Source organism: Anabrus simplex, chromosome 3, assembly GCF_040414725.1.
Source record: "Anabrus simplex isolate iqAnaSimp1 chromosome 3, ASM4041472v1, whole genome shotgun sequence".
Taxonomy (NCBI): Eukaryota; Metazoa; Arthropoda; class Insecta; order Orthoptera; family Tettigoniidae; genus Anabrus; species Anabrus simplex.
In genome coordinates this window covers 100686721-100702644 of record NC_090267.1, presented here as the reverse complement: position 1 = coordinate 100702644, position 15924 = coordinate 100686721, and the positions used below count along the sequence as shown (strand labels likewise).

The window sequence follows — 15924 nt, the reverse complement described above, 5'->3', positions numbered from 1 at the left end:
GAAAATGCTAAAATACACAATTTTATATAATATCACTAAGATTATGTAGAATACCTACAAATATTTAAAAAATATGTAAAAGGAGATTCAGTTATAACAACCGTAACTTAGTGGTTTGTGAACATATAACTTTTCCCAGAATCTAAATAGCAAGGAACAAAATATGTAATTATACCAAAATCCCAGCTCTATTAATACTTTACATGACTAGGTAAGAAGCACATTTAAACATTGTTTCTTATGGTTTAAAGTAGTAATATTATTTTGATATCTATTAATTGCATGGGAAATAGGCCTACTTTATGAAAAGTTATAGTTATTTGTGCATACTACAACAGATTTGTCACTGCTCAAAATCACGATCACCGTCACTTTCAGAGCTAACAGGTGGTGAAAAGGAATCTCGCAAGATTAAAGATTACTGCAGTAAATGCTGGAGTAGAGACAAAGGAGGATATTTAAGATAATTCCAGATTTCAGTTTCATAAGTATTTAAACAGAAATAAACATAAATATCTATTTCTATATATTTGAGTGTGATTTGATTGAATCTGATGATGTTCTCTCAAGAACGAAACATGTCATTCCATTTTAATTAAGTTGTTTCTTTTTCAGGAGTAATACTGTTACCATATGTTTTCTCTTTCACGTAGTTTATAAATGTATTTACTCAGAGTTAGTTTTGGCAGACTGAAGAGCCTAACAGTTATCAATGCCCCTTTGTTGTGCATAAATGAGAGCTTTCACTGCATTACTTTCACATGTTATAAACTTTACACTTCAAAACTGAGAATATTATTGGGTTACAACCTTAATTAAAACAAGTATGTTTTATTTCAGAAAATACTAGTGTACCTTCCACGTCTGGCTTAACAGAACATGAATTGGCTGAAATTCATGAAAAAGGACATACATCAATGATTGATGGTGATCTTGATATATCTCAAGAAAACCAATTCCTTTTGTGTGAAGATAATGATGCATCTAGTAAGTTTGTTTCGGAGTTCTTTGGAAATTCCTACATTTCTGGACAGGAGAACAATGTTGAGAATTCTTGTGATAAAATATTACCGGTGAATGGAAACTGGTTATCTCCATTAAACATTAATACTCAGTCAAAAACATCTTCATGTCGTGATAAAATCTGTGTAAATGGAAATATAAAGTTAAATTCCAGAGGAAAAGAGCTTGAAACTCAAGAAACTGATGTCGGTGCCACTTTGATCTCTGCACCAGTCGTTCTACATACATCAGATTCAGCAAGTTACAAACAGCAGGTTAAGGATTTAGGAGACCAACCATCCTTGAAGGCAAATAGTATGGATGATGAAACAAAAGAATATTCTGTAGAGGACCTTATAAGGAAGAGTGCACGGAGGTATGTATGTAATTGCAAAACCTGTCTTATTTCTTGTGCATATTTTGTGACTCATTTTGTCTACTTGGATTGTAAATACCTTTGTGTAATATTTTAATTTTAAATTTCATGTTTCTTAATTATACACTTACATACCTGCCAACATTCCAAATGACCTATCAAAATAAGCGGGAACCCAATGCACCAAAATGCAGTAAAACTTGACAAATTTCATATATTTTCTTCACTTTAGATAATAACAAGTTCAACAGCATTAATATAAAACACTACTTGTAATCGATGACATCATAAGGGAATAAATATTTCACCTCAGTTAAAATAATACAGATATCTTTAAAATGCATCAATAAAATCTGCTTACACAACTAATTTGTTTATGCACACGACTGATTAAAAACTTTGAAGTAGTGAGTATGTTTCTGCACAAAATTATATGCACACAAGTTATTTTCATTATTTACACCATCACACACACATATTTCAGTCTGATTTAACAGCTACTTGCTTTGCTTTCTTCAGAAAGTCTGCAGAATATGTGTTTGTATTACATGCTTCAGAACTTCTGGTCTTCAAATTGGAAATGGCTTCCAGATTTCCATTGGACATCGATGACCTGAACTGTGTCCTATTCTTTTTAATCATGCTAAAAATTTGTTTACGTTCTGCATTACTATGTGTTATGACAAGAACAGACAGCATGAATCTAGAGATCTTGTCATGATGTCCATCATTTCCACATGTATTCAACAACTGTGCCCATTTTGAATCATTTGTAGCTTGGTTACTTACCACACTAGATAAGTCGTCTGTCTGAAGAGGCATAATCTGGCTTTGGAGTTCATTCACAGCGTCATCTCTTGTTCCATTTTCTCTTTTACACAAAGTAAAAGTAAACTTTTCCATAAAGAAATTAACAGAAGAAAACTGTACTTCTTCAATGGCATCAAGTTTAGAAACCTGTGTTTTAGCACATCATTCTTAAAAGGGAACTTTTTAACCATGTAGTCACAGGCTGCACAGAAACATTTTCTGACTGATGAGGAAAACAGAGATTTGTCTTCATCTTGTAGCATCTTAAGCAACTTTGAGGTTTGAATGCCACTAACCAACTCTTCTTCATCCTTCTGATTCTTGATTGGGTGATACTGGACATCAAGCAATGCAGACCGTTTAACTACACTTGGCTTGACAAATTTGGTGAGCATCTGTTTCAATAGATTCATCATCAATTCATTCAGTATATGGATAAATGGGGAAGCACTCTGGACTGGATTGATCTTATCAAATGATGGGTTAGTTACATGTAAAAAAGTACAAGGTACCTTGTTTAGGTTAGAGGAAAGAAACATAAACAGCTTCTACTGTGCCCTGCTTTTGGAATAGGAAAAAAAAAAAAAAGGATAAACTGGCAGAAATACAGTATTTGGAGCCCACACTACCACTTCTTTCTTAAAAAATGAGAGAGGTGGATCCTATTGATCTAATTATCTGCTGGCCTGAGTGGCAGACAATTGAGGTGCTGGCCTTTTGACCCCAACTTGACAGATTTGCTCCTGGCTCAGTCCGGCGATATTTGAAGGTGCTCAGGTCTGTTAGCCTCATGTAAGTAGATTTACTGGCATGTAAAAGAACTCCTGCAGAATTAAATTCCGGCACCTTGCCGTCTCCGAAAATCGTTAAAGTAGTTAGTGGGCGTAAAGCAAATAACATTATTTATTTGAGGCGTCTAGTATCAAAACCGGCCAAGTCACAAAATTTACGAAAATGAGTTAAGGTTATAAATTTGAAGTAGAAGAATAGCACTATCAGGTGAAACAAGAATATGCTTTAAAATCGTCCATGTCTTCATGTTGTAGAGCACTGAATTCTCGGTCGTGCAACAGAATCGGCTAAGTCATGCAGCCAGTGAATTCAAAACCGGCCAAGTCAAGGAACGAGCGACAATCTTTTTCATGCAGCATTATTGTCTGGAAGCTTGTGTTGTTACATTAAGCAACAATGTGATCATATCAGTAGGCAAAATCGTTCCTTGTAATGTATATTCTTTGAAGTCATAATATTTTGTTTTTTGTTCGTTTGCAACACTGATTTACGTATTCGCGGGCTTCTTACCGTCATTGGCGCCAAAGCAATCCTATTTCCTGTGTGCTCGTATTTTGTCATTATTGTGTGCTGTAACGTGGATATTGTTCCGAGTGGTGAACTGAAAAATTTACTTTCATACCTTGTGAAATTGTACAAAATTGCAACAAAAACGGCCAAGTCAAAATTTAAATAAACAAAGAAGATGGGTTTATTATGAGTTAGATTTCTCAAAACAGCGGAACTTAAATATTAAACCATTAAGGATATAACTGTGAAAAAAATCTTTTCTGACCATCATTGCTTTGTCTCTACAGGTTTTTCATCCATATTGAAAAATATACCTTGAGTGACTTGGCCGGTTTTGATACTAGACGCCTCATTTATTCTAATTATCTGTCTAAACACCTGGTTAGGGATAACCATCTTGTGCACACATGCTTGAACAACTTCTTTGTTCCTTTTCCATGCTTTGAAATTTCTGAAGATGTTCTTTTTTTTGGCACTCTTCTCCAAGTAATAGAAAATATCACCCAGAATCTCATCAATTCTGACGGATAAAATGTTGCAGCAGCTTTTTCAGCAGCTAAGTTAATTAGATGGCAGCTGGAACCAATACCAAAAATATCCTAATAGGCTTCTTGTGAAACTGCTACAGCTCCATTTTTCTGTCTGATCATAACAGGAGCATTGTCTGAACAGAGTGCCGGGAGTTCTTAATTGGTACTTTATTTAATTCCAACTGTAACAATAGCAGCTTTCCTATGTTCCCCTGTTGAATCATCTACCAATGCTGGTACCAGGAGAACAATACTAATAATACTTTCTCGAGCAGCATCATAAAAAATAACCACTATGGAGTACAACTTGGAATTGGTATCATTGCCTCCATCTGTCGACAAAGAAAATAACAATGTCCTATGTTGCAATATGTGGCATTTTGTTCAGGACACATGTTTTTGTGTGACCACACCATACGTTTTTGTGATTTATGACGTAGGAAACGTCTTTCTGAACAAAACTCCTGCATGATCAGTGGAATGTTGCGTTCCTCTAAGAAAGAAGTAAACAAACACTCGGTCTTGATTATATCATAAACATTATTTCCAGTTTTGTTAAAAACACTTTACTTTCTGATTTTCTCCTATAGATTTCAATTTACCAAGATGTTTAACACACTTTACATGATTAGTCAGGTCGCTTTTGCCACCATGTGCTATGTTAATATCACAAGAGCACATGGTACAAAATGTAAATTTGTCTCCTAGATTTCAGTATACATGGGACACCCAAAGAATACGTAGACACCTGATGATAATTTTTTTTGTTGGTAGATTTACTCATGATTACCAATAAACAACACGATCATAAGTAAGAAACGAACACAATTCATATTACTCCACAACTACATAACCCCAGCTTCACAACACGTGGCAATAAATATGAAGCAAATTAAGCAATGAACATAATTCACATGTTATTCCGTTACAACACAACCTATGCTTCGTAATTCGTGGTGAAGAACAAAAGAACAATTTTTGATACAGGATGTTAAAGTTACCAAACAAATCAATGCATTAAAGTGCAAGTGAACGGTTATCCAAGAATCAGTCTCCTTCAACACAAATCAATATCGATCAACTGGGATTCAGGATGCATCTCGGTATTCCCAATCTAAGACTAACGATCAGAGCAATGAATTGAACATTCATGTATCGGCGGCCTGCAGAAGCTTGTTCTGGCGCGAATTTTAAAAAGATCTCGGTATGTAAAATCGTAAAGTATTATACTTCATCCATAAAACCATAAAATAAACTGTCTTTCCATAAATTCTACGGAAAAACGGTAAAGGTTGGCAGGTATGCACTTATCATTAAACGTTCCCTGTTCCATATACTCTGGGTAAAGTAGTGCACTAATGCCCTTTGCTTCATTCTGTCCTTCCACCATTCCTCTTCGAACACTCTCAATGTGGATTCCTCTGTCCAAACTGCTTGGCATTCTTTCTTCTGATATTATCATCATGTGCCTAAACTACTTCAGGTTCTTCGAGTGAATCCTGTTGTGCAAACCCCCAACACCAACATTCTTCCTTATCACTTCATTGTGTACAGTGTCTAATCTGCTTTTTCCTGTGATGCATCACGGACCTCGTTTCAGTTGCTTGGAACCTACTCTTGCTTTAGGTCAATGTCCAGGGTGCTGAAGCGTATCGCCATCATGGCTGCGAAAACCGCTATGTGACAAGGTTGTTGAAGAAATAGTGACCAGCAGCATATACATACATACATACATACATACATACATACATACATACATACATACATACATACATACATACATACTGCACCCGTCCACCTCCCGAGTCCCAGACTAGCATTAATCTCAGGGGTGTCGGTTCATTATTTAAGTCATCAAATATAAATATAGCAGCATCAGTGAACACTGGAATGAACGGAGCAAATAAAATTAAAAATGGGGAAGGCTCGATTGTAAACTTGAATTTAAGGACTCCATGATAGGACTAGGAAGTGACTGTTAACTTTAAAAAGGGCATCATCTAACTACAATAAAAAGATTATGAGAATGGTTTCCTTTGAAATAATTGCCAGAAAGAGCAGTTTATTACGCCATCCGACGTACGAAACTTTGATACATTTGGCAACGATATTTAAATTTCCACACATGTTACATAAACAAATCACTTGCTATACCGCAAGTGGTATCAATATCGTGCTGGGTTGCTTCTGAAATAAAATGACATTTTGAGGTATAATTTACGGATCGATTCCATTTGAATCGAACCGTTGTTCAAGGATATAGCTTCCTTCTATAGGGAGCCCGAGCATAACCCATGTTACGGTCGGCTTCTCGATTTAACTAAGATGATGTACTCCGGCTATATACATTTTTCCGAGACCGGTACTCGGACTGGGTAATGTTTCTCGTGAATTACGAAAAATGGATTACACGGACAGTTCCTACCTTACGATGTCCAGCTGATACCATACCACAGAATTAGCATTTATATTTTATTTACACCTGATTTGAAATGTCACAAAATAGCCTCAGTAGACTACTGCCACAGATGAGATAATGAGAAGCGATGGGAAATACCGCGCGGAAACCGTACGATAACGAGGTCACAAATGACTATAATACTTATCATTCTTATTATTCAAACATACGAATCGAGGGATGTTGTCACCAATTAATTAATTAACTATCGTCAGAAATATTCATTTATTCATGAAATTATCATCCTCGAAATTATTATTATTATTATTATTATTATTATTATTATTATACTCAACGGTTCCTGGCACTGTCACGTTTGATTAATATCGTCATTATTATGTGGGATGCAAACACAAATGGTTATTACTGTTATTATTATTATATCCCTCTTGTGGTTATTATTATTATTATTAAATAGGTGACTCCAGATATTTTTATTATTATTATTCACGTCACTCAAGAGGTTATTATTATTAATGAACCGGTCACTTCCGCCAAATATATTAAGATATCGGTCGCAATTATAATTATTTCACTGATCAACCAACGTCATCATTACTGTTATTATTATGACAATTCTTATTAATCTGACCGCGATGATTTAACATCGTCCTTACATGATTATTATTATTATCGGTTGCATATTATCATTTAGATTCCTGTTTAACATCTTTATCAACGCTCAATTAATTAAGGCGGTCCAATCATTTATCTGCAATATTTATTATTATTATTATTATTATTATTATTATTATTATTATTATTACGACATCATGATTGTCATTACTCGTCATTACAATGATTACAATATCCGATCATTTATGTGGAATCTGAACTCTCACTATCCTCAGATCCGTAGTATCTCGACGAATAGCTGTGCAGTCTATTTATTTCGTACATGCTGTCACGGGTTCGAATTCTACCCGCTACGTAACTCAGTATTTCTCTGTGACACTGCCCGTACATTTTACACTCATTTCAATATCCTAAGTGTCTCTCGTACGGAATTTATTTCCTTTTCTATCCCAATATTCCTTGATTCATTTATTTCTCACAGAATTATCAACTGACTTATTTATTTACTTCTGACATCGTACGACCTTTTATTATCTGACTGCAGATTCTTTAACATTTTTCTATCTCATTTTGATCTACGCCTTAGTTCATTCTCCACAAATAATCGTAACATCTTGAAATTATATTTACCAAAATTTGACAATCATGGTTTCGTAATATTAGTCCTACGTGTTCCGGCTACTGAATTGCAAATTTTAAGACACGACATTTATACGTAAAAATATATTGGACCGTAATTTAAACCACACGTTCATTAACATGTACGGATTATTAGCACCGATCTACATTTCAATATTATTAATTTATCAAGTTAAATTACCACACACTCTAATTCCGAATTAAAAACGACCTCCCGTCATTAAATGATTCCCGATAAACTCAACACCTGATCACTTAAATTCCAATATCTCATGAATTATTATTATTAATTTAAAAAATATTAATTTTCGCCTGTTACACGGTAGTCCACTCTTAATATGTTTAACGCATAACCCCTTTTACAATTTCGATTCATTCTGGCACTAATCAACTCCAGATATGATTTACTTGGAATATTATTATTATAATCGCTTCTCACAAATTTGAACAACTTCACTTTGAAAATATGAACATACTAATCACAACAAAACACAACTGGTATGGCGAAGCTGGATTTTCCTTCAATGTCATTACATAGCTCGTTAAAATGACAAAACAGAAAAGCACATATCGGGTCTATTTAACTATCATAACCAAAATGAAATATAAAGAAAATTATTGACTACAAAGAAATATGAATGCATGCATGACTTAACGTACTACCCTATATCTACAAAATTTACATCTACAACAAACTGAATACATAAAAAGACCCGATTATTTACATTGTTATATTTACTACTGTCCGTGCTACAAATTTAGGATGGGGTCGTTAAGCGACTCATCTTGTTACAGAAGGTAACCAAGTATAATCAAATTATTCCCATTTTTCCCAATCACGCTAACATTTCCCAAATATTATTTACAGTTTAGTACTCATCTTAGTTATCGGTATTCCATTACAGCTTTGCAGATGAGAGGCTCCTTTCGGCCCCTCTCTGCATTTTACTCCTCCATTCTTGATGGCGTAGTTCCACAAAAGATTTCCTGGCACATTACCATTTTACACTAATACCTTAATTATCACAAAAACTTCACCATCGACAACGTTAACACTGAATACTTTAACTTTTATACAACAAATTAATATCCTAGACCCAAAAATTTAATATTTACACTATTTTAATCTTCGTCCAATTACCGCACAATGGACCTGGACACGTACGACGAGGTGTCAAATTTTACGCCCGTCGCGATTTATGTCGTCCGACGCGATACGCCCGTTTCGTACGGCACTCTTGAAGTGTTCATGATAGCGGTTCGATATTGCAAAGTACAGGCTACTATTCCCTTAAAGTACTGTTCGTCACACAGTCTGTTATGTACGTACTTATTGTAGTACAATTTATATTACTCTCTTGCAGTGCAATTAATTTACTTCACTGATATTTATAACTGACAAACACTGTCCTACGTTAACTATTTCCAGTTCATGTTGCTTGAGCGCGATCACATTTCTAAACACTGGCGGATGCTCGCGCCATTAAATGTTGAGTTACTGTATGCCCGTAAAATTCGAAGTTAGCTGCGACCGACGGTTCACCTCCAGAGATTCATTTCAAGTGTGTTGGCGATGATCCCTTGTCCCGTATATATGGATGAAGCTTTCTCCCGCGGATTCATTGACGTCATACCCCTGAGGGAGGGGGTGGATTTTTAATATCGGCACTTGCACTCCGAATTGGACGTTAAAATTTACATCAAATTAATCCACTCCGCTAGCATATCTGCTGGATTAAATATGAACTCCCGGTGAACACAGATTTAGGAGATACGGGTGGATTTAGCTCCTCACATTTCGCGCCTTCGGAAGCGTCCCTTACAACGTGGTCTTCGTCCAGCCAATGACATTCAAGCTGTCTGGTTTCCAAGAAATCCAGCCTTCAATTTATTTAATTTGCCAATAATTATTGATTATTTTTCCATGCGTGACATCTAATAAATTCATTACATCGATCCGTGTACTCACAATAATTTATTACTAATTACTTTTGAAGTTACGAGAATATCTCATCCATCATTCCTTAAGATGGTATCCCTGAGTCTTCCATCAAATTTTTACGATTGGCCGGCAAGCGGTCACGTGATTTAAATCTCCACCTGCCCTAACCTAGGCTAGCGAATGTCCTGGCAGCCGCTGTAGCTTTCCATGACGTCACGGAATTTCCGTCCTGCCAAAATATCCCAGTACATTACTCACGTAGCGAGCTTCCTTTGTATCACCTACCCCCTTTCTCTTTCTGACCAAGACTTATTTGTGGACTCTGTATTTCCTTTTTCGCCAACTAATGAGATCCCCTGCTGTGAAGTAGCTAAATTTTGTTGTGTCGAGCTAATCCGTCAGGCTCCAGTCTGTCGTCCTTCCTCGCTCATTATTTCGACACAGATGAAATATTTTCAACTACACTTCTGTATTTCAATAAATGTACCATATATTATTTTATCAATCAAATCATGATTGACTTTGGGCCTAAGTCACTCGGGTTCAATACATACATACATACATTATCATTATAGACTGTTATGCCTTTCAGCGTTCAGTCTGCAAGCTTCTGTGTTTTTACTAAACGTCGCCACAATCCTCGATTTGCAACAAGTGTTGTGGCCTCATTTAGTTCTATACATCTTATATTTAAATCGTTAGAAACCGAGTCTAAGTATCGTCGTCTTGGTCTCCCTCTACTTCTTTTACCCTCCATAGCAGAGTCCATTCTTCTTCTAGGTAACGTATCCTCCTCCATTCGCCTCACATAACCTTACCACCGAAGCCGGTTTATGCGTACAGCTTCATCCATGGAGTTCATTCCTAAATTAGCCTTTATCTCCTCATTCCAAGAACCCTCCTGCCATTGTTCCCACCTGTTTGTACCAACAATCATTCTTGCTACTTTCATGTCTGTTACTTCTATCTTATGAATAAGATATCCTGATTCCACCCAGCTTTCACTCCCGTAAAGCAAAGTTGGTCTGAAAACAGACTGATGTAAAGGTAGTTTCGTCTGGGAGCTGACTTCCTTCTTACAGAATACTGCTTATCGCAACTGCGAGCTCACTGCATTAGCTTTACTAAACCTTGATTCAATCTCACTATATTACCATCCTGGGAGAACCCACAACTTAAATACTTGAAATTATCCACCTGTTCTAGCTTTGTATCACCAATCTGACATTCAATTCTGTTGAATTTCTTACCTACCGACATCAATTTAGTCTTCGAGAGGCTTATTTTCATACCATGCTCATTGCACCTATTTTCAAGTTCCAAGATATTAGACTGCAGGCTTTCGGCACAATCGGCCATTATGACCAAGTCGTCAGCATAGGCCAAACTGCTTACTACATTTCCACCTAACTGAATCCCTCCCTGTCATTTTACACTTTTCAGCAGATGATCCATGTAAACTACGAACAGCAAAGGTGAAAGATTACAGTCATGTCTAACCCCTGTAATTACCCTGAACCAAGAACTCATTCTACCATCAATTCTCATTTAAGCCCAATTGTCAACATAAATGCCTTTGATTGATGTTAATAATCTACCTTTAATTCAATAGTCCCCCAGTATGGCGAACATCTTTTCCCTCGGTACCCTGTCATTTGCTTTCTCTCGATCCACAAACATAAACACAACTGCCTATTCCTCTCATAGCATTTTTCAATTGCCTAGCGCATACTGAAAATCTGATCCTGACAGACTCTCTGTGGTCAGAAACCACACTGATTTTCATCCAACTTCCTCTCAACGACTGATCGCACCCTCCCTTCCAAGATGCCAGTGAATACTTTCCCTGGTATACTTTTTTTTTTTTGCGAGTTGCTTTACGTCGCACCGACACAGATAGGTCTTATGGCGATGATGGGACAGGGAAGGGCTAGGAGTGGGAAGGAAGCGGCCGTGGCCTTAATTAAGGTACAACCCCAGCATTTGCCTGGTGTGAAAATGGGAAACCGCAGAAAACCATTTTCAGGGCTGCCGACAGTGGGGTTCGAACCTACTATCTCCCGAATACTGGATACTGGCCGCACTTAAGCAACTGCAGCTATCGAGCTCGGTCCCTGGTATACTAATCAATGAGATACCTCGATAGTTGTTGCAATCCTTCCTGTTCCCTTGCTTATAGATAGGTGCAATTACTGCTTTTGTCCAATCTGAAGGTACCTTGCCAAAACTCCACGCTAATTTTACTACTCTATGAAGCCATTTCATCCCCGCCTTCCCACTATACTTCACCATTTCAGGTCTAATTTCATCTATTCCTGCTGCCTTATGAAAATGGAGTTTATTTACCATCCTTTCTACTTCCTCAAGCATAATTTCACCAACATCATTTTCCTCCTCCTCATGAGCTTGGCTGTTTGCAACACCACCAGGATGATTTCCTTTTACATTGAGAAGATGTTCAGAATATTCCCTCCACCTCTCCAGTGATTCCCTAGGATCCATTATGAGTTCACCTGAATTACTCAAAACACTGTTAATTTCCTTTTTCCCTCGCTTCCTAAGATTCTTTATTACTGTCCAGAAGGGTTTCCTTGCTGCTTGACCTAGCCTTTCCAGGTTATTACCAAAATCTTCCCATGACTTCTTTTTCAATTCAACAACTATTTGTGGGTTCGGATCCCACTGGTGCCCGGCTGGCCATTTTTGTTCTGTACTTAACATCTCTTCAACACTTACTACATGTACGTAACACGACCTAATATGTTGAAAGTCTGTTTCGGTAACTATTTGTTTTGCTCTGTTTCTTTCATCTACGTACAAATCCCTGTCTGCCTCGGCCCTTGTTTGGAGCCATTTCTGAAAAGCCTTCTTTTTACGTTTACAGACTGCTCTCACTTCATCTTTCCACCAAAATGTTCGCCTTTTCCCATCTTTGCACACAGTTGTTCCTAGGCATTCCCTTGCTGTTTCTACTACAGCATTCCTGTATGGCACCCATTCACTTTCTATATCCTGAACCTGCTTACTGTCTACTGTTCAAAACTTCTCACTAATCATATCCATGTACTTCTGTCTAATTTCCTCGTCCTGGAGATTTTCAACGCTTATTCGTTTGCAGTCAGATTTCACTTTCTCTACCCTAGGTCTAGAGATACTTAGTTCACTACAGATCAGATAGTGGTCTGTATCATCGAAAAATCTGCAAAAAACTCGTACATTCGTAACAGATTTTCTGAATTCAAAGTAGTTAAGATATAGTCTATTATGGATCTGGTACCCCTAGCCTCCCATGTGTAGCGGTGAATAGCCTTATGCTTGAAGAATGTATTTGTAACAGCTAAACCCATACTAGCACAGAAGTCCAGCAGATGCTTCCCATTCCCATTAGCTTCCATATCTTCCCACATTTACCAATCACCCTTTCGTATCCTTCAGTTCTATTCCCAACTCTCGCATTGAAATCGCCCATTAGCACTATTCTATCCTTGGTGTTGACCCTGACCATGATGTCACTCAATGCTTCATAAAACTTGTCAACTTCATACTCATCTGCACTTTCACATGGTGAATACACGGACACAATTCTTGTCCTAATTCCTCCAACTGACAAATCTACCCACATTATTCGCTCATTTACGTGCCTAACAGAAACTATGTTGCGTGCAATGGTATTCCTGATAAGAAGCCCTACCCCAGACTCTGCCCTTCCCTTTCAAACACCCGTCAAGTACACTTTATAATCTCCTATCTCTTCCTCGTTATCTCCCCTTACCCGAATATCACTTACTCCTAGCACATCCTGATGCATCCTCTTTGCTGACTCAGCCAGTTCTACCTTCTTTCTTCCATAAGCCCCATTAATATTGATATAGTAATCGCCACGTAACGAAATACCCCAGAAAGTAAATATCGCCGCCCGATGCTCTTCTTTTCTCTTTTTTGTAATGGCTGATCACTGCTGCCAACCTGCCTGGTTACATATTAAAATCACCAGACATAACCTTAACAAACTAACCTCAATGTAAACACCGATAATAAATGTTTCCCTACCCTAGTAAATGATAAAAGTTAAGATGAAATAAATCAAGATATTCATAATTAAGTCGGTTTCCACGCTCAATGAGAAATTTAGGAAATAAACACCCTTTCTCACTCAAATTAATGTTACATATATCTGTCTTTATTTTGATATGCAGTAGGCGTACTATAACCATATTCTTGAAAATAGGGGCGTGTTAAATGATGCAATTTGTTTAATAAGTCTTTGCAGTGTGATTTTCGAAAGTCCAATGACTTCCCTTTCTTTTGCGCGAACATTTCCTTCTCTCTTCAATACCGGTAACCAGTAGCCTAAGGAGAGAGATTGGGCATATTTTCAGCCTGCAGGCTGGTTATATCTTCACGGTTATCAGGAAACATATAGGAATACTAATGTGCCAAGCTACGTGAACGGAAATTAGGTCAGCTTCAAGCTCACTGCAGAATTGAATATTAGTTCTACTATCTAATTCTATCGTTTTTACATACACCGAGGTGCCAGTATTTCGTCCCGCAAGAGTTCTTTATGTACCAGTAGATCTAGACATGAGGCTGGAGTATTTGAGCACTTTCAAATACCGCCGAACTCGAATCCGCCAACCTGAGCTAGTCATACATTCTCTCCTTCACTCGCTTAAAATAATGTTAAACATTTCCTGCCTTTATTCTGATTCTGATGTATGCATTACTATAACTGCATTCTTAAAGGAAGGGGGGAGGAAATATAGATTGAATAATTCATTGCGATTTCTGCAAGTTCAAGGACTTACCACATAAGACATATGTCCTTCCTTTTAATAATAATGCTAACAGCTTTACATCCCACTAAGAACTTTTACGGTTTTCGGCATTTGGCATTTTAAACATATTTTCAGCTTACAAGTTGGTGTATCTCAAGCTTTCAACATTACGGAAACCAATGTACAGGAGCACTATGAGTCAAACAACATTACCAGATTTTTACATATATATTGGCTTAAATCACATGAAGACAGGTTGTGATGCAAGAATTGGATAGGAAAGAGGGCTAGGATTTAAAATGTAAATAAGCGTACAGACACAGCACTAGCCTGAAATGAAAATGACGGGCAAAAAAAAAACTTCAGACCTGCCAACTGTGGGGTTCGAATACATCACCATCTCCTGAAACCAAGCTAACAGCAATGTGATCAAACTGCACAGCCAGTTCACTCAGTTTCCTATGACGCGTAATAGGCCTACCACATGGGCGACCCACTTACCTGTATATGGATCTTCAATTCTTCAATTATACATGTATGCAAAAACATTATGCACCTTAGTAAGAGGTACTTCCCTAGTTGAATCTCTGATTGGTGCACGTATAACAAATATGTTTGGGAAGAAATACTTTTATTTTATATTTATTTATATCATAAAGAAGTCATGTTGTCATAGCAAAACGAATATGCAACGAAGAAATGAATCCGAAGAGATAAGCATTATTTACTGCATTAAATATTAGTTTATTTACATGTTAAGCGATATGTAGTAGTAATAATAATAACAACAACAAACGTGTGCAATAAGGAAAAAGGAAATAAATACAAGTAAATATAAATATAATTTACAACATTTAGAGCCATTCCATGGTCACTGAATTACAAAGCAGGGGTATGAATAAACAAACATAATAAACATGAATACTAATATTTAAAAAGCAAAAAGCAAAGTCATCTCCGTACAAACCATGAAAGCCATTGGAAGGGGGGAAGGTGAAGGCTTCCACTATCCATGACGTTGGCACTTGGTGGGGTGGGGTGGAGTGGTTAGCTCAACGCATGACCGCCTTTGCCCCCAATAGTTAACTGGTACTCATTTATCATACGCAAAACATTCCTTCCAAATTACGTTAAACCTCTGTCACTCATTATTATTATTATTATTATTATTATTATTATTATTATTATTATTATTATTATTATTATTATTAATAATAATAATAATAAATTGCAAATGGAAAATACCCCGGTGGCAACGGTCACTTACAGTAATGTGATAATAAAGTTAACATAATTACCCAACTACAACAAACAAACAAACAAACAACAAGAGTACAAGAAGCAGATATATGGAAGGAAAATATAACAAGAATTACTGCTAGTTTAATATTCTAAATCGAGCAACATCATATACAAATTCACACACAACTTAAGTATTTACAGTGCTTAACAATTTGGCTTACAATATTATAGGTTGACCTTACTACTAGCTTAACATTATAAGTGATAAT

At 36.8% G+C, this 15924-nt stretch overlaps 1 protein-coding gene across 1 annotated transcript in view; it reads left to right on the top strand.

The window, feature by feature from the left end:
• The first annotated feature begins 1059 nt into the window (after nucleotides 1-1059).
• The window catches only part of LOC136866674 (uncharacterized), a 155584-nt gene continuing 140719 nt past the window's right edge, over nucleotides 1060-15924 (top strand). Inside the window, exon 1 of the mRNA XM_068226586.1 lies at nucleotides 1060-1378. Within this exon, the coding sequence (XP_068082687.1) occupies nucleotides 1320-1378 (59 nt within the window). The 5' untranslated portion in view covers nucleotides 1060-1319. The remainder of the gene's footprint in view (nucleotides 1379-15924) is intronic.